The sequence below is a fragment of the Nanorana parkeri genome, unplaced genomic scaffold (assembly GCF_000935625.1).
Source record: "Nanorana parkeri isolate BGI_ZX_2015 unplaced genomic scaffold, ASM93562v1 scaffold22, whole genome shotgun sequence".
Lineage (NCBI taxonomy): Eukaryota > Metazoa > Chordata > Amphibia > Anura > Dicroglossidae > Nanorana > Nanorana parkeri.
In genome coordinates, this window is record NW_017306290.1 from 2,425,131 (window position 1) to 2,451,817 (window position 26,687).

At 43.2% G+C, this 26,687-nt stretch overlaps 1 protein-coding gene across 1 annotated transcript in view; it reads right to left on the bottom strand.

Moving 5' to 3' along the window:
• The window catches only part of SLC35F1 (solute carrier family 35 member F1), a 290,914-nt gene that overhangs the window by 246,344 nt on the left and 17,883 nt on the right, over positions 1-26,687 (bottom strand). The window contains exon 2 of the mRNA XM_018563687.1: positions 23,621-23,767. Coding sequence (XP_018419189.1) covers positions 23,621-23,730 — 110 coding nt within the window. The 5' untranslated portion in view covers positions 23,731-23,767. The remainder of the gene's footprint in view (positions 1-23,620; positions 23,768-26,687) is intronic.

Here is a 26,687-nt window from a genome sequence, read left to right on the forward strand (position 1 = left end):
CAGAGGGGTTTTAAAGAAGAACTCTAGGAATTTAAAAAGCTTGCAGTGGAACTATCCCTGCATTCAAGGGTTAAATGATCATTTTGTCTAGGGGACTCAAATAAAGCAGATTTATTCACCTGATCCTTGGTTCCTCTGTGGTTGGCACTCACCTCTCTTCATCTACACTCCGTCTGTTGAATGTCTTACACCTAATGCAAGTCAATGGACCCGCGTAAGATGTGTTGATGCCAGCGATCCTTAGACCCCTGGAGACCAGGGAAGAAGAGGCTGCGGAGACCATTCTAGCAGCCTGGTGGAACAGAGGACCAGGTGAGTATATCTGCTTTATTTGAGCCTCCTAGACAAAAGGAGCACTTAATACTTGAAGTATGGGGGTAGCCTCACTACCAGGGTGACGTTTTTAAAATTCCCGGAGCTCTCGTTTAAGCCTACATACAATTCTCCTTTTAAATCACTTTAAAATCAGCAAAACAATGAAGGTGCAATTACTTTTTTGTCAGCAAAAGCAACATATGTTATAATAATATTATTATAATTATTATTTGTTTTCCTTGTCCTTTAAAGTGATGCAATGAGATCATAATTAGCAAGTTATCTAAGCTAACTGCCCTTCATACGATAACATCTATTTATTACTTGTTTTCCTACACCACTTATTGCCAAACCTATTATCTTGAAATGGCCTAGGAAAGATTAATTAAATGCTCATCACAATCATCTGCAGGCAAGATTGGATTCAAGATCTCATCACGGTTTAATCCTAAAATGCCTTTCTATGAAATGTAAAATGAATTAATTACCCCGAAGCACATAAGATGCAGGTATTGACAAAGTGCATAAAAAGCACTGCAGCTTTGATCTCTCATCACTTGCATTGACAGCTATTTATTGATTCAAGAGGACTTGGATTTCTGAATGTCTGCCAGAAAAGATTTGTAATTTCATACCACAGGGTTCTAAGCAAGATATTTATTTTAGCTGGGCTATGAGAGAAACAAGACTAGCAATGCAACCATTTGAAATCCTGAGTTTCTAATATTTTGCATGGTTGAAACGAACGTGATGTTTGAAAGGCAATTTTAAAACAGTTTATTTTTTCATTTTATGCTTATTAAAGCCGAACTCGTATGAAAGGTGTACATGGGAGCTGTTTTACCAGCCCAAGGATTCTGCCTCACAGTTCTGAAATTTACATATTCCTGCCAGATTGTACAGCCAGGTAGATGACCTGACTTTTCTCTACTGCAGTTAGGCAATACAGCTAGGACACATCCCTGCCCCCAGTTTGTGACTAAACTATGAGGGCCCATTCACACCAATTGCGGTGCGTTCCAGAGCGGCAGCTGCTGCAACGCACAGCAATCGTCCACTGCGAATGCAAAAAATGCTGCATGCTCTATGGTGTAAATGGGCCCTGAAAGAGCAGCAGCAGACTGATGAGCTTAGCTGATCTCTTCTCCTGTCAGCATGTTGCTTGTCTGCACATTTGCATGCAGAACACCTAAAAAGCTCATAGTGCTATCCCTTCTTCTCCTAGTCTCAGGTTTGTTGTAAAAGGGATTGCAAAAGTCTAACGTAAAGTCCAACCTAGATATCTACACTTATTGCACTAAAAACAGAATTATGTCAATGCATGTCCTCAGGGATCTTTCCAAAATGCACAACAGTATATAATGGCAGACTTTTCTCCCAAAGTGCCCTCCTCTAGTGATGTGGCGTCCCTGCTCCCCCTCGTTGCCTCATCACAATCACTGCCATCTCCTCTTGGTCTTCCTCCATGTATGGGGACTTCTCTTCAGCCAGTCTGCATCCTACGGGTGTTAAGGCTTGCCATACACCTATCAATTGTTTTCGTTCAACCCGCGGAAAGAAATTCATCCGATTCCTCCATCAACACAAGTAGCGTGTTGATCGAGGAATCCCGCCATTTACATTGTATTCCCACAGGTGCCGCCGGCACCTGTCAGAATTCCCTATCAGAGCGGGCATCTCATTGGCTGCCGGCTCTGATCGATTGAAAATTGTCCAGCTGGCTCCTGCGATCAGCTGATCGAGGAATGCCGGCTGGAAGGGAGCCGACAGCCCCACACACTGTGCAAATTTAGTCCGGCACATCAAAACCGACAGAAATTCGACCAGTGTATGGGCACCTTAAGATTGTACACTGAGCTGCACATTTCCTGCAGTCAGCAAACAGGTTTTAAAAAATTGTAAGCAGGAAGGGACAGAGATTTTAACAAAGGAGAGATTCAGAGTCTCTGCTGTCATAATAATCTACCTAATACAAATTGGTTAAAACATGACTTTAGTTCCGCTTTAAAAATACATTAAATCATTTTTAAAGAAATACCTAACTATATTAATTGGTGTTTTTATTATATCTGCTTGGATTTCCATTTTAAAGAACCCTTGCAGTGGGGATACCCCACACTGCAAGGGATAAGTGCTTGTTTTGTCTAGGGGTTGGAGTAAAGCAGATTTACTTACCTGATCCTCAATCCCGATAGCTCCTTTGAGGCTGCTAGATGGATCCCCGCAGCCTCTTCTCCCACAGGTGCCAGTGTTCCAAGGACTGCTGATGTCATCACATCTAATGCAGGTCCCATAGACCAGCAATAGACGTCAGCATGCAGGGGGACATTACAGCAGCCGGAGAAGAGGGGAGCGCTGACACTCTGGAGCAGCGAGCAGGGAGCAGGTAAGTAAATCTGCTTTACTCAGGCTCGTAGACATAAACAAGCATTTAACCCTTGCACTGCGGGGGTAGCCACACTGCAAGGTTCTTTTTTGTTTGCCCGAATATGGGCTTAAAACGTTGCTGGGTGTTTTTTAAACTAGTCAGCTACATTGTAACAAGTGGCATGGGAGAATCTCCAATGACAGCAAGGAATGTAGCACAGTAGAACTGTCCTGGTATTGTCAAATAGATTGTGTAATGGAGTTCAACAGAATAATTTGACATGGACAGGAAATACATTAGTTACTAGTGAAAGTTTTAAGGAATGGTAAAAATTGGCAATCACAGTATTCTTCTGATCTCTAGATCATTTGATTTTGACTTAGAGATTTTGGCACAGGTTTAAAGAACTATGAGGTGAGTGATTTTCAATGAAACTGTCACACGTCGGCTCAATAGATCGGGAAGTGAGCAAACACATACCGTCGCTCGCTCACTTCTTGATCATCTCCCTGCAGAGAGCTGTGACTGTCACTCACGGTCCCTCCAGGGATTCCACCCCTCCCCGCTCCGATCCTCCTGCGCTGACTGGAGGAATGGACGGGGGAGGGGGCGGGTACAGCTGGCTCTGCCTCTAGATAGGCAGAGCCAGCTGTCACTTACGCAGCTGGGTGGATCTCGACAGTAATGTCGGGATCCATCCCGGCTGCGGCGTTCTCAGTATACCGCGAGCTGTAGCTCGCGATATACTGAGCTTTAAGTCACAGGAGGACGCTAGTTGATGTCCTCCCGTGACACTTAAGAGAACTATGGGGAAAAACACTTACCCCATAGTTCTCCATAAAGCACCAACAATAAACAGGTGCCCAATTTTAAATCACTTGACATTTTAGTTTTTTGTCTGCTTGTATTGCACTGTTAATATACTATTGCAATGATATTATTATTATTATTATTATTATATTTATCCTCATGATAAAATCATTTTTGTTTGTGGTAAAAAGATTAAAGGCCAGACTAAGGTTAAAGGCTCACTTTAATGGTTGGGTTTAGGTTAAGGGTTTATAGATTAGATTTAGGTGTTATGTTAAGGCTATGGGTACTTGTCCAATGGCTTTTACTTTTCTGGGGTGAGATTCATTTTCCGGATTCATGCAGAATTGTTTGCTACCAATAAAAAAACAAGCTGTAGTTATTTTCAAGCTTAAAACGGATATACCACTGTGATTGGTCTCAAAGAAAATATGTGCTTTGCTCATGCAGAGCTATGCAACAGGTTAATTGAACTACGGTCCCTTCCCAGCTGCATATATTCACCATTTCTTTGCTGTTCAACTGTTCTGTCTGTAGCCACTGGGTGCCTAAGCAGTCAAGTCACCAAGCTTCAGCACTGTCACATGGGAGGCCATGAGTCACATGCTTCTTATATCAGGTATTTAACCATGCTCTGTGGCTAGACAGAGTAGCATTTAAAGTGCAACTGAAGCCAAAACCTTTTTTTGTGTTTTGGATAGATTGGAGAGATATTTGAGCACCCCTCAGACCTTTTTTTTCCTGTCTGTGTCTCTATTAGGGAAATTCACCCTTTTTATTTGTTCTGGTGACCATTATCGCTGAAGGTGGAAATGAAAGAAAATCCTAGATTTTGGTTTGTGACCAGAATAGGAATAGATGAAAAATCTTCCAATGGGGAAAATAGTTCTGGTCACCCTGCTGACCACCAAGGATTTTCCTCACTAAAGGTGCCCACACACCTTGCGATAATCGTACGATAATCGTGGGAAATCCCGCGATCGTACGATTATCGCAAGGTGTGTGGAAGGCGTGCGACCTCTCCTACTGTAAGGTCGCACGACTTTTATCTTATGAACATGTTCGAAAACCCTCCGAGAATCGTACGATTGTCGGCGGGTGTGTGGCATGTTCGCAAGATAAAAGCCACACGGGCCGGTGTGCGCAGGCGCAGATCGTACGTTTTTTTAATTACCTTACAACCATCGCAAAACAAAAGTCTTGCGATGGTTGTAAGGTGTGTGCCCAGCATTAGGAGCAATTCCAGCTTTGGGACGGAAAATTAAGGGAAATTTCTGTAATTAGAAGCAAATGGAAAAAAAGGCTGACAGGGATTTAAAAAAGTTTTGGCTTCAGTTCTACTTTAGGTAAACATTTCACTCTGCCCTGCGTGTGCAAACCACAGATTAGATTTAAATGCACATTATAATCTTCACACAGATGAAAATGAAAGTCAAGTCAACATTTACTTTCTAAGAAAATATTACAATATAACAATAAATTCAAATACTGACTAAAAATATGTCATATTTTTCTTCAAATCAAAGTTGTACTTTGCAAACAAACAATCTGTTTAAATGCCAGTCCCTGCCCACCACCACCAGGAGTAAAGAAAATACCCAGATATGGAAGAACACGTCTCTTCTCTTCCTCTCATGTGCTGTTGGGGAGGGGGTCATCAAAGTGATCCTGTTGTTTTACAATGCATGGGTAAAGGAAAGGTTCACTTCAAAGCATGGCTGGACCAGGTAGCTAATGCTCCTTAAAAATTCCAGCTGGCCCCTATCTTTTACAGGGCTATTCACAAAAGGGTGAAGAGGCTGGAGAAGTGAACAATCTAGGACGGTGGTTCTCAACCTGTGTAACCTTAGGACCCACATTTGTCCTTGGTCATTAAGTCGCGACCCAAGTCGCACTGCAATGGAACGCACGGCATTGCAGTACCACTCGTTCAGGTGTGGGCAATTGAACTGTGGGTGGGAGGTGCTTTTGGGGTGCCATTCAAATGAATGACAACGCAACACACCTCCAACACCAGAGTGCGTGGTAGAAGCGAGTGCATGGTACAGTGCATTAATCGCACAGGACTGTGCAATTGATGCACTGTACTAGTGTGAACAGGCCCGTCAAGAACACTGACAGACACACACAACCACAGACACAATCTCACACACACATACATACTCCCCCCAAAAAATATTTTTTTTTAAGATCCACCCAATCTCCCTACCTTACAAGATCTGGAGGGGATCCTCAGCCAGGGGTCCAGTGTGGGCTGCTGTGCTGTGATGGAGCTCCATCCATAAGTGCATTGCTTGTATAACCCTCTTACGTGCCCTTTAAAGATGCCAGGAGCCAGAACGTGACGTCACTCTACAGGACATGCAAGGGAGCTGTAAGCCATGCACGTATGGCTGGAGCTCCCTCACGGCCATAGCTCCATCCCATTCCACCTTAAGCTGCCACTCTGCACCGAGCAGCATATGAATGGCTGCTTGGCGCAAGAACTGACAGTGCTGCGCTAGGGGGAGGCTGAGAGGCCTCTCACCTAGAAAAGTGTATAGCATGCGGTGACCCACTGAACAGGGGGTCGCGACCCACTCTTGGGTCACGACTCACCAATTGAGAACCAAGGATCTAGGACAACATAGCTGAACTGAAAAGTGAGCTTAAATTGGGAATTTTTCCAAATCAGCTATTTTGTCCTAGATTGTTCACTTCTCCTGTCTTCTCCAAACTCTTCACCCTTTGTGAATAGTCCTGTTAATGTTTTCTCTAGTTGTTGTCAATGGAGCTGACTGAATTGAACAAACTAATTTCACAATTCCATATTAATTTGTCAATACCTGCTTTAAAGAGTGTCTTTTTCATGTGTTCTGATATACCTCTTCTGTACAGTATCTCTCTATAGGTTCAGTTGTGTGGAAAAATAAGCTACGAGCAGCAATGTCAACAAATGGGCATGCTGTGGTGAAGGTAAGAAAGTAATGCACACGTTACAAATAAAACTTAAAAAGTACGTGCATTTGAAGGTGATGGCTAACTAGTATTGCAGATCATTTGAAGCTTTCAAAGCTCCAAGGCACCTTCACCCAATACATAAAGGCTTAGAGGCTTCCAAGACAGAAAGCATGGAATGATTTCCAATATAGTTAGCTATTAGAGGTAACACCTTCAAATTACTTTTGTTTATTTTTATTTACTCATGCTGTGAAGGCGATAATTAGAAAATGCTGACAGAATAAAGTCATAGGCTACAAGATCAGCTGACATTTTCCACAGAACCAAGCAAAACAGCAATGACTGTTTTTAAGTTGAAAGATCCTATTCAGGAATATATTTAAAGATACTTCTTTCTGCATGATAACAACCCTTTGCTCCGCATCTTTTATCCCTAAGCATGATAACAGATCGGTATTGAGAGCCGAAAACCAGACTGTGCTACTGCACTTTTTATCGATCTGCACAGTCCACTAATTAAGAGCCTACAAAGTGGAGATGTTTTCTTGTTACTACTGTCACTGATCTCAACAACCCCCTCACCCTCTTTGGGCTTCATGCATAATTATATATATAGTAGATAGCCTCCTCTTACACTACACTCTAACACACAAGTGTTTTATGGCAAATACAATACTATATTTATTTATAATATGGGAGCACCACACAAAGTCTTTTATTATAGATTTTTGTTCACAAAGAGACAAAACAGAACACCCATGGCGTTTCAGGGGCTTCCTTAGGCCTTGAGTCCCTTGAGTCCCCCTTTCACGCGAGTAGTCCCTTCGGATCCTCCTGTCAGTTTTTTGGAAGTCCAATGTAACTCTGTTAGCAGCCAGATGTAAACGAACAAATGTTTACATCCGATTACCCCGCCTCCATCTAGGTCTGGAAGAAAAAATGGTACAGAGTTCCGTTTTGGTGGACTTGATTGTGATGTGATCGGAAGTAATTGGATCGGATTACATCCAACTGCCCATAGACCTGACATGGGTCCGGTTAGTTCGTTTTTTTCCTCCATCTTGCAATTTAGGAAAAAAGAGAACGGACACAGATGTCACAAAAGTGACATACCCGGTATGTTCTATTCTGCTCCAATCAGCAGGGGATCACTTACTGATTGGAATGGAGGGAGCCCATGTGAAAGGGGCCTTAGCATGATGAAAAGATCTGAGGACTCAAAAATGACACAGTCACCAAGGTCTAATTGTTTTCTACATGAGGAATCAGATGTGGCAAAGATCAGTGTCAATGAAACAACGTTAATGTACGTATCTATTAATAAAAAGTGGCACCTTTAAATCGTATTGCATCACTATATTCTCCCAAACCGCCGCCACCTTTTCCCAACATGATCCAATATATACATAATATCATGTCTTAGTACAGTCTTATACCCAAATTTACATTAGTTGTAAACTAGGTGCTCGGATGGGGAAGAGCTCTATGCGTTTCTCTGATAAATCTGCTTCATCAGGAGGCATATTGGAAGTGATAATCATACACCTACAAAAGGAGCCATCCAACCAACAGCATCACATGTCAGTGGCTATGAGGCTGGGCATAGAGACAGTATCCTATGGCCTCCCTTAATACAGGTATAAATCGATGTCGAGATATGGTATTTCACTAATGGAAAGCTGTGTAATGGAGGTCACTGTTCATTTGACTTGATGTGGAAACAGGTCCTTATGATCAATAAAAATGACGGTAGTTAATCTCTTATTCATGCTGCATATTGATGCGACTCCAGCCCTTCTCCTCCTACCAACACATATGTCTCATTCCTGTATGTAGTCCAGAAGAGCCAAACCCCCTGTGTCACCAGCCGTGCCACAGGTGGTGATCGAATTGGTTTTAGTGGGTACGTAAAATGTCCGCTATCATGTGTGTTTGTATTGAAGTTATATGTAAATCTTTAAACCTGGGACCCTTATTTTTTGGACACCCCATTTTTGTTGAGAGCAGCCTTACTAGATCCCACTGTGCCTCATTGCAATATGATTGATTTTATGATAATTTAAATTCAGCGCACCATTTCTTCTTGCTCCTATTTGTAAGATACCAGCTATACGTACAGGAACCAAACAGTTTGTCTTTTTATGCTGCTACTTCAGTTTTGTAAGTAAAAGAGAAAAAAAGGCTGTAAAACATGAAATCAGCTGACTCTAGCTGACTCAGAAGATTGCTGAGATGTGTTCTCAATGAACAAAATATACACGACTACTTATAAGACATAACTTTGCAGAATATTAGAGTTATCTGATTGCCTTGGGGATCAGAAAGGAATATCCTCTCTGCTGAAGCAAATTGGACCGCACTTTAAGGGTTTTTTCCTTCCTCTGGATCAGTCATGAGTTTAGGTTTCTGAGGGTAAAAGCAGATTTTTATTTATTTTTTTGGTTGAACTTATAGGGCTTTTTTTTCCGGCATTACTATCTAAGTAACCACATAACTATGGTTGAATGTTACAGGCAACACCAGTTATTTGCTCAGAAACTTTAAAATGTTATGCCTAGAGAGTGTACAACAGTGTACATAGGTAAGACCTGAGCCAGGTGCCACATTTCAGCAAGAAGTAGAACAAGTTTGTTTTGTATCAAGCAGAAGCATAATATACTTGGGAGGTGAAGAGCTGAGCCATTATCTGCCATCCATGAGTAATGACGCCACGTTTCTCAGCTGATTTACTGACCTGAGCTGTGCAAAAAAATGTAAACAAATCAACACCTCCTAGGACATCTTCCCATGGTGAATCCACCGCTTACAACATCAAAACAAAAGGTAGTTTTCTACGATAATTAGTGTTTTAGGAATTAAGTCATTACTTCAAGGAAAATATGTCACATACAGTATAACGTGAACTTTTTTTGCAGTTTCACAATCTATTAGAGGCAAGATAAAAGAATTTTAAAGAAGAAAAAACACATTGTAATGCCTTCTCAAGGCAAAGCTGCTAGTCTCTAATGTTGGCCATCCACATGACTGACCCTTTAAAACTGAACAGATGTCTACAATGTGCATTCGATGCAACATAAGCGGAAAATCTGCCTGCATCAATTTCAACATAAAATTTTTTAGGAAAAAAAAGGATAATTGCATCAGAACTGACTGATTGCTTCATATACCATATGGCTACCTGTGATACTATCATCATTTCCTATTCCAAAAAACCTTAAAAGGTATACTTTAACGTCCCCCCGCCCCAGCAGAACATACTCAACTTTGCAACATTGCCCTGCCATTACATGCATTTGCTGGTAAAGAGGAAAATACCTGGTACTTTTAGGAAGGGCGGAGGAGCATTTTACTTTTTCATTTATTCTGATGTCACAGCACTGATGCTTGCTAATTGGCCAAGCCCTGTCAAATTAAATTTAAATAAGTCCTCAGACTTACTGTATAATGCCTGGCTACTGTGACTTGGAGCTTATATGGGGCTTCCTGTTCTGGTGGCTAAAGGGAGCAGCGAGGCATATGGCAATCTACATCTCCAAAGTTGAAACCCTGACACAACCCACCCTCTCATCTTCATCCCTCAGTGCAATAAGCCATGCAGCTATATCAACCAATACAGAGGCATACATTTCAAGGTAGGGTGCCAGGGCTTCTCCTTCAACGGAAATTGCTACTTGTATACTGAGTACACAAAGGTTCAGGTCTCCTATGGCGCTCTGGAGAAAAAATTGAAAACACTGGCATGATTTGACATGTTATACTGACTTGTATGTTTTGTTTTTGGGAACTTATAGGGTAGCTATAAGATCTGTGGGTTTTTCAGTAGAAGTAATACTGTGTATGATTCATCATCCACTACTGATTAAGACCTGCTTAGTAATAACATTCTGAGGAAACATGGTGATACCCACACCACAATTTGTTCAATTATTTCACATGTGCATTACTGTTTGAGAGAGAGGGGTTTATTTTATGACATTATTATGTCTATGTTTATGTCTATGTTAAGTAATGCAGTCAGTTTAGATGCAAATAGTGCTCCTGCCGACTACATAAGCACATAAAAAACTTCATCAAACTGCAATTGAGGTCAAATTTAAACAAAAAAGATATATATTTTGACAGATATTTAATTGCAAGCTCCCATGGAAACATATTCACTTTACTGCAATCAGAAGAAACAGTGAAATAATTGTTTTGTTTAACAATATTGTGATAAAGTATCTGGGTTAAGCAATATTAATGATTGGAGAGCAATTATAAAAGCTCATTTTAATATAGATGCTAGTACTACTCATTCAATTATGCACATGACCTTTAACAAGCAACTGTATATTTATTATGGTGTAACATATTGAGTAGAATTATATTTAAATTCAGAAATGATCACTAACATATGATCTAGATAGAAGCTATATGCAACTCCTAGAGCCTATGCTAGCTAATGCTAGTAATCTGAAAACCGTATCGTCGCCAGACTAAAGCCTCTACGGCAGAGCCAGGGGCTTCATAAATATGACAATTGGCACCCAACTATTGTGTTTTTTTTCAAGTTGTTGTCAATAAAGCTGGCTCATAAAGAAAATCCTGCTAGCTCCCGGACTGGACAAACTGGCTCCTGGACTGGACAAACTGGCTCCTGGACTGGACAAACTGGCTCCTAAATTTCATATGTGGGAGAATTAATCTTATTAAAATGATCTGGATGCCACAATTGTTGTATATCTTACACAACTCTCCAATTTGGCTATCTTCTAAAATGTTTAGGCAAATCAACAGTATTTTCAGGGACCTTATCGTGAAACGAAGGCAGGCCCGACTAAAATTGGTAACTATACAGAAACCCAAGGATTTGAGAGGTTTGGCTCTCCCTAATCCTTGGCTCTATTTTTTGGCATTCCAATTACAACACTTCTCTGGCTGGGAGTCCGAGACGATAGATTCACAGTCGTTTTGTTCTCTTTGGTATGTGTTTGCTGGACATTATCCTTTGGGTTCTTTAGAGATGGATTTGACTTCTAAGCAGTTTTCACACTTTGATACAGTAAGTTTAATGGGTCGTGTATGGGAGACGGCTAAGGGACTCCTACACAACTCAGGTTATAATAGAATCACTCCAATTTGGAACAATGGAAGGCTTCCAGAACTCCTTAAGTTGCAAGGTTTCAGGAATTGGTGGCAGGCTGGGGTGCGTACAGTTATTCAGTTGCATGACAACAACATCCTTTGAACAACTACAATCCAAATTTGTACTGCCCCATACTGCCTTTTATCAATATTTGCAACTCAGACATCCTTTGACCTCTCAATTTGGAAACGCCTCTCCACATTTCCATCCAACACCTGTACTTGACACTCTTGTGACCTCCTGCAATACTAAGGGTATTAACTCGTATCTATTTACTCGTCTATTAACCAACTCAGCCTTACAATCCCCTTTGAGTGTTAGAAATAAGTGGCAGAATGACTAAAAGGGTGCTGTGAGTGCATTTTTCTCAGTGTCTTTATCTATTTCATAGACATAGTAAACTCTTTATTTTGCACAGGACTTATCGTACTCCTGAGTTCCTGTTCAAAATAGGTCTCAGGAATGATCCTTCTTGTCCAAAATGTGGTTTTCACCGTTTCACACCTAGGCGACACTTATTACGCACGTTTTACGCGTGTCCTTTTTTCAGCGTTTTTGCACACGTATGTCAAGTCGTGCATTTTTGTGAGCAAAAACATGCAAAAATAATCGCAATGCACGTTTTCAAGCAGTTTCTATTGAGTCTATGGGGAAAAAACATGCTGAAATCTGCCGCAAAGTAGCTCATGTACTATTTCAAGGGACAGGTGCATTTCTACTTGCAACAAAACTCACGGGTGTGAACAGGGGCCATAGACATGAATGGGATTCCTTGGGTGGAGTGTTTTGTCACGCTGAATCAGCTGTGACAATACTCCTAGGTGTGAACGGAGCCTAAGGCCGGATTCACACCTAAGCGTTAGCTTTTATGTGCGTAAAAAACCGCACATTTCTGCCTGCACGTTTTTACGCGTGTATACGCGCATGTATTAATTATAGGGCTGCGGAAAATAACGATTAATCCCTCGATTAATCGTTAATTTTTTTGATCGATCAAAATTATTTTGATCGGTACTCACCTCTCCGCCTCTTGCAGACATCGACGTCAACGGACTCCTCCCCCCTTCCCCAAGTGGCTCTGTCAGCTAACGAAGGGAAAGGGGGAGGAGTCCGGTGACGTCGTTGTCCATGACGGCTAACGAAGGGAAGGAGGGAGGAGTCCGGTGACGTTGATGTTTGTGACGTCACCGGATTCCTCCCCCTTCCCTTCGTTACCTGATGGAATCACTTGGGCCGGTGAGTCTCATGGTTCATACTAACATATACTAATGGCAACCGCTACAGGACACAGTATTGATGTACGGGTCAGTGGATGGAACCACAGTGTGCAGTGGGGTACAAATCCCAGAAGTGTCAAATGCTAATGAGCCTGATGGAGGCTGCAGTGCTTGGATGGAGACAAGGGCCACCGGATAGGTGAGTATATTACCTCTTCAATAGCAGGAAACTGCTATTAAGATTTTTATTTTTTTAGGGTGACTGACGGGGTCAATTGTAAACTAAAACAGTGCAAATTACAATGCAATAATGATTGATAGGACAATATTTTTGGTGTTTTTTTTCTACAAGTGTATCTACTTCCCAGTCAGCATCCCATACATTTGTGGATACTGGACCAGAACTTTTATTCCAGCCTAGAGATCCATTTTGTGTGGTTTTACAAGAAATCAGAATGCGCCCTATTACCTAAAAGTAGTTGGATCTGTATGTGCGTTATAATTAATCAAAATTAGTCGATTAATCGATTTTTAAAAATTTCGATTAATCGAACAGGAAAATTTTAATCATTACCAGCCCTAATTAATTATGCACATTTTTTAAGAGCAGATTGTGACACATTGAAGTCAACAGACAAAACGCACAAAACTAATTGCAACGCATGTTTTTAAGCGTTTACTGTTGAGTACATGGGGCCAAAACTGATCTAAGATCTGCCAAAAAGAAGCTGATCTACTTTTTACGGCGACGGGCGTTATGCTTATTGCGACAAGACGCTTCAGTGTGCACAGGGGCCATATGAATGAATGGGATTTTTTCAGTGAAGCTTTTGGTCAGGCTGAATCTGCTACGACATCACGCTTAGTGTGAACCAGGCCTTCAGGAGTCTGGGCTGTTGAGAAGTTACTGGGCATAGTAAGTGCTACTGAACAGCATCTAAAAAATAGTATATACAGTATTTGTAGGCACTCATTATATTTTTATGGGATGTCATGATATACTAGCAACAGTATTTCTTGGCATATCAAATTCTTCATTCCGGTGAGCACAGGAGCATATATACACTTCTTTTCAATTCCAGGTAACAAGTGAAAGCATTCAGTGAGTTACAAATGCAATCCAGCAAATGCAGAAACAGTGCTACAGGTAGAAAGTCCATTCAATGTACTTAAATCTGAGTTGTGTGTAATTCTCTTCAGAATAAGCATGCACAGCTCCAGCGGAAATACATTTTAAAAATATTTTAAAAAAAACTTTTTTTGGCAGAAGAAACATACAAAGTGTCTTCTGCCAAAATCCTGGCTGCTTCTCACCTCTAGCAGTTTTTTTTATTTCTGGTGCACACTGTATGGCACATGCGTGCGCAGTGTGCTACAGCTGGGTCCTTCCCAGCATCTGTAATATACTGGGAATTGAGCTGGGTGCTGAGGACCATTTAACTCCTGAATGCATGAGCTAGAGGAGACCACACTTGAAAGGTATGTGTGCCACCATGTGCAGGTAAGCTGTGCATACTTGTACATTATGGAAAAAGTTCACCTTAGGTTTTACAACTTTACTTCCACTTTAAACTGGCCATGCACTGCTGACTTGGCCAAAATTTGAGCGGTGGTTGGCCCTGTTGACACCCTTCTGTTCGACATAAGTAGATTTTTCAAATTTCAGCTGAACATCGCCTGTTTCAGTTTTAGTCACTATTTGGGTATTCAGTGGCCGCTGAAGCAGCGTCTCTTAAGTATAATTTCTGGCAGCAGGGTAGCCGGCTACATCTAGTGGCTTGAATGCCGTGCGAACGGCATTCACCAAGCTATACGCTGGGTGGAATGTTTATACATCAGCCTCCAAAAAATATTCTTCTCAAAGTAGTTTAATAGACACCAAATAACTCGATGGACAAATCAAAATAAGCAATAAGATGCTATGATCCCTAACAACCAATTCAATATCAGCGTCTTGCAGTCTTACCTCCAGCCAGCAAAAGTAAATTCTGATTAGTTGTCCTGGCTTAGCACTTTGTTTTTTTTCCACCATTTAATTAAATGAAGGACCAACAAGTGCAATACACTCCAATAGGGTTATTTATGGCAGAACCTTGTAATTTTGTCCTCTGCTATGTGTTGATTTTCTTTTTCATTAAAAATAGAAATGCCTACTGTTTCTCTATTTGTAGATAATGGGTTTGCAGGATGCTATAAAATGATTCTGCAAGATAATTGAAAAGCAAACTACAGAATGCTGAATATTTATAAGCACTTTCCGGATGAAAAATAATCATACCATTTCCACATTTTTCTCATATTTATTGAATGAAACAGCAACCCTGCACAATGAACCATGAGACACCAGTACCAGGTTGTATGTTATTTTCTCAAAGTCTGTCATGTTATGAGGTCGGATGGTAGGAATAAGTCAGTGTAGATGGACAAAACCGTAAAGGTCCATCCACCACATATACTGTATAGTGGACCTTTACCTGTTTTTAAAATTGGCATTGTAAGGGAGGGAAGTATAATCATTCAAAAAAAATCCCATAATACTACCTTTGCTGAATTATGTTTGTACAGATTCTTGAAGTGTCTATTAGGACCATTTGTTTAGGACATGAGGACGCCGAGGGACATACCCTCACTGCAGCGGAGGAGGAGACAGGCCGGAGGGAGCGCTGTCACAGCTGGCCAGATCTGAGGTTCGGGTGGGTATAACTTTGTTATTTTTGAACCATGGCACAAACGAGCACTTAACCATTGCAGTGTGGGGGTAGCCTTACAGCAAGGGTTAAGATTTGCTTTCCCTGGAGTTCTGCTTTAAAGTCAATCTAAACTCACACACTTAAACCAAGTATCTAGCTGCACGTGATGTCAGAACGTTTAACCCTATTTTATTTTTCCTGCTTTTAATTAAATAATCTCTAGAGCTTCCACAAGCAAAGAGGAACCACAGGCACCCTTTCCTGGGTTGACATTGCTTACTAAAGCCACTTCCTGCTGCTTGTGGACTACAAAAAGCAGTGCTGGTGCACATTATTCTGCTGCCGTCTACAGTAGTAATATAATATTCAGCTACTGCTGGAGGGAACACATGTCCACAGAATGTTCATACAAAGAGTCTACAGGATGTGCAGGGAGAGAAAACATAGATAAAGGGGAAAATGTAATATTTTTAATAAATAATAACATAAAGAAAAATGTTTTAACTTACAGTGCTCTATGAAACAAAGTATTCTTTTGGGAAAGTTTAGTTCTATTTTAAAGCCCAAGTGAACCCTCAGTTTAAAGAAGCTAAATACATTTCAGCTGCATCAAAACAAAAGGTTTTTAATGTTTTACAGTTGGTTTTAGTTTTAAAACAGCCAAAGACCGAAGAGAAAAGCCTGTCCGCTGCCAGCAGCTGCAAAATAGGACCTTGGCTCTTTGTGTGCATGCAGTGGTCTCTCTGCAGAGGTCCAACACGTCTCCTGCTGAGTCAGGCATATAGCACAATTACCAAATTTCCTCTGCCTGCTGATTGGAAAGCTCTGGCTCTAACTCAGTAGGGGGTGTGTCGAACCTCTGCAATGAGATCTCTGCCTCCCTACAGCAAGGGTTCCACTATGAAAATGCCAGCGGGGGACAGGCTTTGTTTACTTAGGTTGTTGCTACTTTAGAAAGAAAATAAACTTTAAGACATTAAACGTCTTTTGTTTTAATACTTTGAATGTATCTAGACCAGTCTTTCTCAACTAGAGTGTCATGGCACCCTGGGGTGCCCTCTGCTTTCCTCAGGGGTACCTTGAAATTTTCACACGGTATATATGATTTTTCCATGGTACAGGCAGGCTTCTGATGTGAGGTGGACTCCTGATGTGAAGGGGGAATTCTGATGTGAAAGGGGAGAATTCTGATGTGAATCCGGTGCTTCTGATGTGAAGAGAGGCTTCGGATGTATAGCGGGGCTCCTAGTTTGAGAGGGGGCTCTGATGACAGAAGAGTACAGGGGGCTACTAATGTAAGAGGGACAGTGATGTGAAAGAGGGGCTTTGACGTGAAGGACGGCGACCTATTTTATGTGTTTTTGCCCCCTTAAAATCCATATCAGATACCTATCTGGGATTGGTGTCTGGTATTGATTCTGGAGGGGCCACACATCGTTTTATACACTTATGTTATGGGGTGCCTCGAGATTTTGCATACTTTTAAAGGGTATCGTAACTAAACAAAGGTTGGAAAAATGCAGATCTAGACAAATTGCACTGAGAATTTAGTTAAAGGAGAACTATGGGGTTAAGTCTTTTCCCCATAGTTCTCCTTAGGGTAACGGGAGGACACAAACTAGCGTCCTCCCGTCACCCTAGGCTCAGTATACCGCGAGCTATAGCTTGCGGTATACTGAGACGTCGCAGCTGAAGCCGGTCCCAACAATTGTGCTGGGATCCGCCCAGCTGCGTGAGTGACAGCTGGCTCTTCCTATCTAGAGGCAGAGCCAGCTGTACCCGCCCCCTCCCCCGTCCGTTCCGCCAGTCAGCGCTGAAGGATCGGAACGGGGAGGGGGGAATCCAGCCACTCCCCTTTCACGGCAGAGAGCCGTGACAGGATCGAGAGGTGAGCGAACGCCGGTATGTGTTCGCTCACCTCCCGATCTACTAAGCCGACCTGTGACAGTCTCATTGTCACAGTTCGGCTAGAACTATGAGGTGAGTGAAAAGCACTCACCTCATAGTTCTCCTTTAAGCTTTAAGGATACAGCTGTGTTTGTGAAATGCTTTTTTTCTAATGGGTCTCACCTCTTTCGGACAATATAAAAATGTAATTTATAGGCATACAAACATTTACATTTATTCCCATACTATAGTTACACAAAGTTCATATTTTCCAGTAGGCACACAAAATAAATATGTATCAGGCCATGTTCTAGTACACTCCATCGAACATTTTTCAAACTCACACAATGTTGTGCGCATGACCTTTCAGTCAAATATTAAAAGTGGCATGTGGCACTGAAATTATAGAGCTGGATATCATTTGGTAATCACCCTGCCATAGTCTAAGCCTGTCTAGACATCTAAGTTCATCTAAATCATTTAAGTGATTTCATTCATGTGTCTGGGAGAGGCACCAGGAAATTCTGAGGACACATGTCACCATGTCAGTGTACAGCTGAGGTCCATTTGTTAAGACCCTTTAAGTCCAATACTTGTTGTGTTTCCTGTTTCACAGCTACAAAGAAAAAGCACATTCAGGCTGGACAGTCCATTAATCACTACTAGCCTATGTTCCTTTTACAGTACAAATGACTGTCTCTCACAGATCCTAACAAACCCCCTATTATTGCATGAGAAGGAATTCATACAATGTTAGAAAAGATACAGTAGCTATATCCAAGCTTAGCAAAGAGCACCAAGCTTGCCCTGAAGTGGAAGGATTTTTTATTTAAACTACAGTGCTTCTTATCATTGCACTCTGAGAATATGCCATCGCTTACTTGTAGGCAAGGCTAGACTGTGGCCCACACAGCCCATCAACAAAAGTCAATTAAGGCCCTGCTATAAGCTCATTGATAATATATCCTGTGCAATGTAGATATTTTAATCGTTAAGGGTGCAATAATACTTAACATTGATGTATAGATTTGACAGTATTAAGCTATTACAGAAGAACAGATGTGTAATAGCAGTAATAAGCCTTCTTTGTTGTAAGATTTACTGGAAAACCCTTTGAAAGTGTTAACAGTCAAGCCAACATTGCTTATAAGGAATGGCCAAGCTGGACCTACTTGATATGTCTTTCTGTCCAGTACATGCTAACCAATTAAGGCTTCATTTAGAATGATATTTAAATTGGGAAATTTGGCATATAGCTCTTACCCCTGAAATGTCCAGATGATAGAGTGTAAGGAGTCATATGGCTCTGGACACAAGTGTCTGGTGCTTAGCCGTGGCTGGCACACCCCTGCCTAAATATCTGAACTGCTTCCCCTAGGGATAGTCCCTGATCCAAGGCCACCCCATCACTACAGATGATGCATACTCCTCTGAATCCAGTTGCAAAATAAGCCATTTAAACAAAAATGTAATGTTATGTCTTAAATCTGATAAAGTATATTGTTAAGGAGCTAAAAACCTTCAATCTTAAAAATACATTCAAGTACCCTAACAAAATTAACAATTAACAAAAATGTATCTTATTTGTGTATCACTCGGCTGTAGATCCTCAAATCATCTCTGAATTGGTGCTGATACTGTCTTCTGGAGGGTGGCTACTTTTGTTCCCCATGTTTCCCTGTGTGTGTTGTAGTCACCGCTCCAAGCTCACTCCAGTGATGGACTACAATCTCACATTTAGTTTACCAATTTGTATTGAGATTGTAGTCCATCATGGAAGTGAGCGTGGAACGGTAGCTACTTTACAACACACACAGGGACCATGGGGAACAAAAGTAACCACCCTCCAGAAGGAAACACAGAGTCAGGTCACAAGGCATTCAGAGATGATTTGAGGATCTACAGTCGAGTGATACACAAATAAGATACATTTTTGTTAATAGTTAGGGTGCATTTTAAAGTTTTAACTCCTGAGTTTAATGTCACTTTAAAAACAAGTTACTGTAACATGATAAGTTACTAAGGGGTCTATTCACAAAGCTGCCGAGGGCAGCCGAGTGAATGACCGATCAGAAGTGAAGTGAGCCGAACACTGTTCGGCTATTAAAACACAGCATGCAGGAAAATCATAACTGAAAAGGACTCTGTATTTTTCACATGTTATCAAAGGAGCAACAAACCCAACTTCTTCTGTGTTCCCATCACAACAGAGGCAATGGGAGATTTACCAAGGGCTGAAAAATGTATGTAGAGTTTAGGAGCCAGAAGGATTTGTCCAGGCCTAATGTAATCAGCTTTTGTACACATAGGCATTTCAAATTTCCTAAAGGATATCCTGCAACAGCGGTGCTGTAAAAAGTAAAGCCTGCTTCATCCTTTATCTCATTGTCTGAATATATCATCAGCATTCTCACGTGATCGGCAGGCTGGAACACCTAGCTCTAAGGAAAAACTGACTTTTAGAAAGTCTGTATTTGCATTGGATCTTTCAGAAGCTGAAATGGCAAACCTGGGGAGGCGTGTAAGCTCTTAAATGTAAAATATGTCAGCAATGAGCACCTGCTAACAATCTGCAGTATTCATTTGCACAGCAGCACTATGGAAGCAGAGTGGAAAGGGGTGGTCATATGCGGAGCCTTTTGAAATATGTGTAGGCTATAGCATCAACCTAAATAGCTATTATAACCTTCATTGATAATGGTAGCATTATGTAACACAAAGAAAAATCTTATGTATATAAAATACATTTACGCAGTCTGCAATGTTCTGCAGTGTTTCATACTATATAGGACTGACTATACCCATCAATTATGTTTGAAAAAGACATTACAATGTAATAAACCAGTCACCGCGATACACCTGCTCTAAAACAAAGGTAGATACAATCCAGTTAACCTAACTAGCATGTTTTTGTATACAGGAAGGAAATGCAGTACAAACAAACAGGATAACACTTGCACTTGTATAAATCAAACTTACCTTAGCACTGCAAGGCAATGGTGTTAATCATATCTATTTGCTAATAACTTACATTACAATCTGCATTGTTTCGATTTCTTGTTTCTGTTCCAATAAAGAAAACTAAATGCAATTCTAATAGAGGCCACATGCTTTATTTACCAACAAAACAATTCAAGACTAACGGAAGCTTGACTCAAGAAAAGCCATTTTTCATTGCAGCATGTAATCAGACTGGGTAAACCTGAACACTTATTGATCGGTTACTATGAATAGTACAAAGCTTGCAAAGGAGAGCCCTGGAAATTCCTCGACCATTTTCACAGGTAGCATAAGAGAGGTGCTACATTGCTAAGTGACACTATAGGACATCGACATTAATGAGTAATTACTGGTCACATAGACGTTATTCCAAAACAGACATGACTGCACTAGGTGCATGTAGGTTGTGTACAGCAAAATATTGTATGACTCTATATTATTAATACACACTGCTTAATAAAGTAGCACCATGTGCAGTAACCCAAAGCAAGCAAATGTCATCTAGGTTACCAGTTATAGATGACAAATGACTCCTGGAAGAATTCTAATGCTTCCAGCATTTTGAACATTGATCTTTGCTCAATGACGACCGATCGGCACCCCATACACGCGATCCGCCGGATCGCTTGTATGGTATCAGGCATCGCTGCCTGTTTTTAAAAAACGGCCATTTCCCGCTCGCGCACGCCGAGCGGCGCGCGCGAGGGGGCGTGTCTGAGCGGACGTCTAAAGACGCCCGCTCAGATCTAGAGAGCTCCGGGCCGGCCGTTTTTCTACTACGGCCGACCCGGAGGCAGTTAAAGGCTAATTCCACCTTAGTTCCATTTTCTTTGTTCTGAAAGGGTGAAACATGGAACATGGTGCCATTCCAAAAAGCTGCTTCTCCCCACAGGCTCCTGTGTATTTTTTTTTTAATTTGAAAAAAAAATACGGTTGTGCGTGTCTCCACCTGGAGAGCTGCATAATTTATTCCCAGATCCATCCACAGGATCTCTAAATGAAAGTACTACAAGCCTTGTAAGCCACTCTCACAGAGAAACGCGTAGCTCTCAATGGAGTTCTCAATTACATCACTACACTTGTAGTCCATTGATAACTTTCTTCAACTCTATAACAGAAGTTCTGTATCTGGGACTGGAAGAACAGTCTGCAGGAGTCTGAGCGTTGCACCTACAATCCATTGATTACTTCATCCAGCCCCATTATCGATGGTCTGTACCTTGGTATGGGAGGATGAGTCTGCCAGTGTCTTTGCATTGCAACCGCAGTCTCCTGATTACCTCCTCCAACCCTATTATTGAACTACCCTTACTTCCTCTAGCACTATTATTGAAGGTTCATACTGTGGTATGGACCTTCAATAATAGCGATGAAGGAAGTAATCAGGGGACCACGGTTGCAATGCATCGGCTTGAGGAACACTGGAAAATCCTGTGCATTGTATCTGCGATCCACTGATAACTTCTTTCAGCTCCATTACTCAAGGTCCGTACCTCGGTATGGACCTAGGGCTTAAGAAACAGTCTGCAGAAGCCCATGCATTGCAACTGTGATCCACTGATTACTTCCCCCAGCCCCAAGAGCCTATGTATTGCACCCGCCATGCACTGATTACTTCCTCTAACCCCATTACCAAAGGTCCGCATCTTGATACAGACCTGGGACTTGAGGAACTCTGCAGAAGCCCATGCTTTGCACTCACAATCCACTGATTACTTCTTGGAGTCATTTACTACTTGGTGGAAATAATCAGTGGATCATAAGTGCAATGCATAGGCTTCTGTGGACACTTCCTCCAGCCCCAGTTCTGTACCGATACAGACCTTCGGTAAGGGGGCTGGTGGGAAACGTCTGCAGGAGCTTATGCAGTGCACCTATGATCCCCTGATTATTTCCTCCAGCCCCACTATTGAAGGCCCTTACTGAGGTATGGACCTGGGGTTGCAGGAATAGTCTGCAGAAGCCCATGCATTGCAGCTGTGATCCACTGATTATTCCCCCAGCCCCAGGAGCATATGCATTGCATCTTCCATCCACAGATGACATCCTCTAGCCACATTACCAAAGGTCCATATCTTGGTACAGACTTGGGACTTGAGGAACTCTGCAGAAGCCCATGCTCTGCACTCACCAGCCATTGATTTCTTCTTCCAGCTACATTACTAAAGGTTTGTATCTAGGCACAGACCTGGGCTGAAGGAAGTGTCCAAAGGCATTGCATCTACGACCCACTGATTATTTCATCCAGCCCCACTATTGAAGGTCCATACTGAGGTATGGACTTAGGGTTGCATGAACAGTCTGCAGAAGCCAATGCATTGAATCTACAATCCACTAACTACTTCCCCCAGCCCCACTACTGAAGGTCTTTACTGAGGTATGGACCTGGGGTTGCAGAAACAGTCTGCAGAAGCTCATACATTGCATCTACAATACACTGATCATTTCCTCCAGCCCCAGTACTGAAGGTCCTTACTGAGGTATGGACCTGGGGTTGCAGCAACAGTCTGCAGATGCCTATGCATTGAATCTACAATCCATTGATTACTTCCCCCAGCCCCACAACTGAAGGTCCTTACTGAGGTATGGACCTGGGGTTGCAGGAACAGTCTACAGAAGTCCATGCGTTGAATCTACAACCCATTGATTATTTCCTCCAGCCCCGCCACTGAAGGTCCTTACTGAGGTATGGACCTGGGGTTGCAGGAACAGTCTGCAGAAGCCCATGCATTGAATCTACAATACACTGATTATTTCCACCAGCCCTGCTACTGAAGGACATTACTGAGGTATGGACCTGGGGTTTTGTAACAGTTTGCAGAAGCCCATGCATTGAATCTACAACCCATTGATTTCCTCCAGCCCCACTATTGAAGGTCCTTACTGAGGTATGGACCTGGGGTTACAGGAACAGTCTGCAGAAGCCCATGCATTGAATCTACAATACACTGATTACTTCCTCTAACCACATTACCAAAGGTCTGTACCTCTGTACAGTTCTGGGGCTGAAAGAAGCGTCTGCAGGAGCCTATGCATTGCACCATTGATCACAGATGCAATGCTTTGCAGGCTCCATTGCTATAAAATAAAAATAAGAGCACCTTTTTCTTATTGCAATAGGTGTGCATTAATGAATGTTTTTGCCACAGGCGGACTATGCCTTTAAGGTCTCATGCGAGCTAAGTTGATCGGGGCAGCCCTATGATGTGCACAGGCGAAGACTTTGCCATTAGTTGTGCCAGTTGTCCATGGCTCCTTCGCCTCTCACCTGTTAAACAATTTCCTGATCCTCTGCACAGGGCCGGGGCTGCTGGAGATGCTCTCCGCCGGCAGGTTCTCGATGGTGGACACGACATGGTTGGACTGCTCGGGAATCATCGCTGTTGCAGTGTCAGAAGACAGGGCGCATCTTCTGCCTCCCGGGGGAGAGGAGCTCGCAGGACTCTTGCACGGAGGATGCCCCGCCGGTAAATGGGACAGGTACGGCAAGGACGAGTCACACACCGGGCTCCAGGATTGCTGGACGTTGTCTAGATGTTAGATCCCCTCCTGTCCTCTGTCTGTTCATCCAGCTGGCCCGGACCGTGCGCTGAGTGCAGCCTGTGTGGCCGGGAGTCAGTGAAGAAGGGAGGTGTGCAGTACGATGGGAGAGGAGGCGAAGCTGGTGGGCTGTGCTACCCTCAGTACACGTTGTAGCATGCCTAGCCCCACGTAGACCACAAGAGAGCGCCAAGAAAGGGGTCTTCACTTCCACACAGACACCCACCAGCACCAGTCCCCTGTAGCATGACGGTACTTGTAGTCTGCTCCTCCGTCTACGATGTCTTCACCTGCTTCAGGAGCTCTACGTGCTGGACAGCGCCGCCTCCTCTATTGTCTGACTGCACAGGTGATAGACGACAAGAGAGCCCCCCTCCCAGCATACACCACCGGACACACCACACTGGACCATGATAGAGAGTTTAGCAGTGCCTACAGCTCATCTCACTGTCTACAGGGGTACGTACAAAGGGGGCATTTAACAAAACTGGAGCCCCTCAATGAATGCATTTATCATAACTGGAGCAGGCAGAACCAATCAGCGTATCTCTTTCATTTTCTAAGCGTAACTGAACAAACTAAAGAGAGAAGCTGATTGGTTGCCACTGGCACCTGCTCCACATTCTGTCTGCTCCAGTTATGATAAATTCCCCTCTTTGTCATTTTGCATTCATTGAGGGTAATTTATCAAAACTGGAGCCAGGGGCATCCCCAACAGTGGTGTCACCCGGAGCAGCCACTGGATGACACCCACCGGGACGTCATCACGCACACACATGCACGCACGCATACATCTTGGTGACAGATGGGGACAAGGTCACTTGGTGATGGATGGGAACAGGAGGGGACAAGGTATGCCTCGGGTCCCCTCCTCTCTCTTGCAACTGTTGGCCTCTCAGTCCATGACCGAGTGCCCGACCTTTCAGAAGGGATGACCAAAATGACTAACAGTCATTTTGGTGTCCCCCTTCTAATGGTGTCACCCTTGTGACGCCACTGACTGGAGCATGGCAACCAATCAGCTTCTAGCTTTCATTTTCAAAGCTTAACTGTACAAACTGAAGAAAAAAGCTGAATGGTTTCCATGAGCAACTGCTCCACATTTAGTCTGCTCCAGTTCCACAGCATCACGGGGGGGATGCGGGGGTGCGGAACGCACCCAGGTGATACCCGCCAGGGGGTGACACCACTGCCCCACAAGGCCGGTCCACTCCCAGAGCCCAGGTAGACAGGGGACTATTTTATTACTTTCAGTGGCTGCATGCAGAGTAATATCAGGAGCTGCGGCTCCCAATTTTTAAGTTATAGTGTTGGCAGCTGGCATGCACAAGCCACATGCATGCACGCACAGTAATCTTATTACATGCGGAGTGCCGGCAGTCTGCCTCATGCCCTCTGGGCACATTACAGACAGTGATAGGCCAGTGCTGCACTGCTGTTTAACACACAGAGTTATGCTTCATTAACATCTTTGTGATGCGTGACCATGTGCAATGCCGCTTGCAATCCCGCACAGTGCAGCAGATATCAATCCACCCCACCGCTGCAGATTATCTAGTAGTCGTAGGGACTTGGGAAAGCAAAGGTGTGCCTCCAGATAATCTGGAGGCTGCAGTGTCGTGGGAGCCGAAGCTGACCTGAACTCAAGAGAGAAAGGTAGACAGACAATTTTAATAATAAATCATACATTAATTAAAGGAAGAGGCACATTTCCCAGGCAGTGATATTATTCTACCACCCAAGGCATCAGTAATAATTTATTATTGCTGCTTGTGGGGGATATTTTTAAATAACTCTTGATAATTAGGCTACACTCACACTATTTTTAAATGTGCAATTTGGGATTCCTGCAGCCGGAATCCCAAATTTCCCATTTAGCAGTGGCTGCTGTCACCCGTTTAAGTTAATAACCAGGTCGCAGCAGCCACATCTATAAGCGGCAGACTGCTGGCACTCCGCATGTAATACGATTACATGCGGTCACTGTCCCTGGACACATGGTAGTGATCTATTCCAAACCGCATGTAATGGTATCATATATGATTACATGGGGACTGCCCCTTAGAGATGTGGCCACTGTCACCCGGACATTAATTTGAGAGGGTACAGCAGCCACATCCACGGGCGTAACTAGGAATCACAAGGCCCCATAGCAAAATTTTGTATGGGGCCCTGTGATTTCTAGTTACACCCCTTGCAGAGCCCACCTGAGATCCCAAACAGCCCACCATAGACTCTCTATGGTGGGCTCTGCAGCATCTCAGGTGGGCTGGTCAAGCTCTCTTACCTGTCAGCCCCAATCCGCCGTCCGCCTCCTCCTGTTCCACGGTCGCTGACAGGCCCCGCCTCATCAGTCGACTGGCCCCACCTCCTCTTCCATCATTGGGCCCGCCTCCTCCTCTGCTGCTGAGGCCGGGCCCAGCCTCCCCCTCCACAGCTGCTGGCTGTCACTGAGTCAGCAGGCTGTGAGGAGGAACGGGCCACTGCACAGATCACTGACAGGTTTCGGAGATCTAACAGCGACACGTTCCTCCTCACACCCGCCAGTGACAGCCAGCAGCCTGAGATGCCATAGCGACCCAGGCGGCCCGTACGGCATCAGGGGGGTGTCCTGGCCGGGCCCCCTGTGCCCAGGGCCCCAAAGCGGCCGCCTGTGTCGCTATGGGCGTATATGTAAAAGGGAAGTGTGAATGTAACCTTTGTAATATGTACCCCCAAGGCAACAATTCCCCCCTCCCACACAAATAAAAATCTCCCCCTCTAAGGCAACAATAAAAAGGTTTGGTGTTTTCTTT